Source organism: Montipora foliosa, chromosome 2 (genome assembly GCF_036669935.1).
Source record: "Montipora foliosa isolate CH-2021 chromosome 2, ASM3666993v2, whole genome shotgun sequence".
Lineage (NCBI taxonomy): Eukaryota > Metazoa > Cnidaria > Anthozoa > Scleractinia > Acroporidae > Montipora > Montipora foliosa.
Window position 1 is genome coordinate 10,059,105 of NC_090870.1, and position 2,500 is coordinate 10,061,604.

Below are 2,500 nucleotides of genomic sequence, written 5' to 3' on the forward strand. Positions count from 1 at the left end.
CTTTTTACATTATAATTATTATTCTTGAATTATCTTTGAAAAATGCGTGGTTACCCCTAATTTGCCTTTTGGATTTCAAAAGAACTTGTTAAGATCTAGTGTCATTTCCTGCATAATCATAAACCGGGGAAAAATACCTTTGAATTAGTAGGCACCGTCCTTAAATCACAATTTTTCATCATTACAGTATTTTATCAACAATTCGAAAGGTGATGAACAAATCCATAATCAAGCTTCCAGTGCAATACAGCATGTTATACCTACCTTTTCATCAGGACAAAATGAATAATTTAGTATACCAGAGTTGATATTTGCACTGTAATATTCCTAGAAAAAGAAAAACGCAAGTCACACTGACACTAATCACAATAATCTGTGACTCCCTGACCTGAAACATTTGTGAACTCTGCCAATTCCCTGAACAGCAATGCCAAGCTGCTTAAGTCTCTAACCCTTTTTGCATCTTTAGCTGTCCTTTAGACAGAATTTAAGGGCTTCAGGTTCACAATTAAATTCATTCTCATTGGCACAGTCACAATAATAATAAATTATTACTATTGTTCAAGTGCTAGATAACTTTATGTGATGGATAAGTCACTATCCAACAATAATTTCAATCCATGCATTCAAGTATTTGCTCACGTAACTGTGAATTATACATACTCTAAGCACATCTAAGTATTTAGGCGTGTTCACAAACCTTTGTCATGTTTAACGTGAACTATAATTATTTTACACTATGGATGGTGACTTATCCACTGGATAAAGTTATCCAGCCTTTGAACTGGGGACAGGTGACTGCAAATATCCAGTTCATCTCTCCATTTAAGTATATATTACAAATTGAGCTCTAGAGGTTAGCAAACTGGACATTGGTGAAATGACATGGTGTAGCCTGTGTACAGCCGCCCACTTTCCACAGGAAAAAATCAGAGAGGAGTGTAATTTTGCATATATTATTAAGTGATCTATGCTGACCAAAATTTGCGTGGCTCATATTTCTTTGGAGCTAAATTCTAACAAAATGGTGGTCAATGAGGTAGACTTCAAACGTGCATTAAAGAGCGTCTCCGATAGTTTTAAGATACCTTGGCTTTATAGGATAGAAGCACTCTTCAAAGGAAAGGATGTATTTGCAAGTCTTCCAACCAGGTACGACCCTGATCTTCAGAGCAGCACAGATCGTTGCCGTTGAGCTGTTATTTTCCTCGACATGTCCACATCTCAAATCTTCCAGGGCAACACGCTTTGTAGATTGTTCTTGAAAATGGCTAGGCTGGTCTGAGCAAGGCGTTAGAATTACATTGAGTGGTAAGGGATATAACGGGAGACGTTTTCAAGTGGAAAATCTTTTGAATAGTGCTATACATATTCACCTCGTGAAGATTCGTCAGCAGCGCTTTCGTTTCTTTAGCGCTGACAACAAGTCCTACAAATGTACATAGCATCGATTTCCACTTTACACTCCATAGATAACAATTCCACTCGTGCTTTAAAAGAAAAACCTCTTTGACCATCAGAAAGATTTTTATTAGTATTTTTTACTGTGTGCAAAGTACACACGAACTCATCGTAAAATTTCTCACAGTGGTTCTCACGGTGTTGATGTGGAGAAATATTTAAATAAAAGCCAATCAAAACTCGTTGTTTCAATGATGTAATGATCCATGGGTAATAACCAAGCAAATCATTTTTCACACATTCCATGAAAAATTGCGTGGTATTGAATACAATAGCAATTGATTGATCTGATTCAAAAACTTACCACTCGAGTCTTTTTTGTTTGATTGCACTTCTTGAGATGTTTTGCGAGCTGATCTTCAAACACTGTGCTGTAGGTACAAAAACCGATTATAAGTACATTCTCACACATACTAGGTTAAACATCTGCCCTTGCAAGATAAGATATATATATATATATATATATATATATATATATATATATATACACACACACATAAGTACATGTATATATATATACATAAGTTGAAGGATAAAGAAGGATTATAGAGGACACATCGATTCTCTGTGACTCTGAGATTCATGCCTAAGCGCTTGTCAGACAGAACTTTCTGTTCTGTCTGACAAGGTACAAAAACAAGGTATAAAAACCAATTATAAGTACATTCTCATACATATTGGGTTAAACATCCACCCTTGCAAGATATATATATATACACACATAAGTATATATATACAAAAGTTGAAGGATTAAAGAAGGATTAAAGAGGACGCATCGATTCTCTGTGACTCTGAGTTTCACGCCTAAGCGCTTGTCAGACAGAACTTTCTGTGTGACGAAAGTTCTGTCTGACGAGCGCTTAGGCATGAAACTCAGAGTCACAGAGAATCGTTGCGTCCTCTTTAATCCTTCAACTTATGTATACTTGGTTCTGCTACCACAGCATTGAGCACTTTATGCCAAGGTTGACTCTAGATCTACCTCCAGATTTATATATATAGTATAGTAGTTGAGAATCAGAAGAAAATGGTGACTAGC

The 2,500-nt window shown here is 36.0% G+C and overlaps 1 protein-coding gene across 2 annotated transcripts in view; it reads right to left on the reverse strand.

The window, feature by feature from the left end:
• The window catches only part of LOC137992383 (tRNA:m(4)X modification enzyme TRM13 homolog), a 282,513-nt gene that overhangs the window by 17,210 nt on the left and 262,803 nt on the right, over positions 1–2,500 (reverse strand). Inside the window, exons 3-4 of one of the 2 annotated variants that reach the window (XM_068837705.1) lie at positions 1,766–1,832; positions 265–327 (exon numbers count right to left, since the gene is read on the reverse strand). In XM_068837705.1, coding sequence (XP_068693806.1) covers positions 265–327; positions 1,766–1,832 — 130 coding nt within the window. The remainder of the gene's footprint in view (positions 1–264; positions 328–1,765; positions 1,833–2,500) is intronic. The other variant, XM_068837706.1, reaches the window with a different exon arrangement.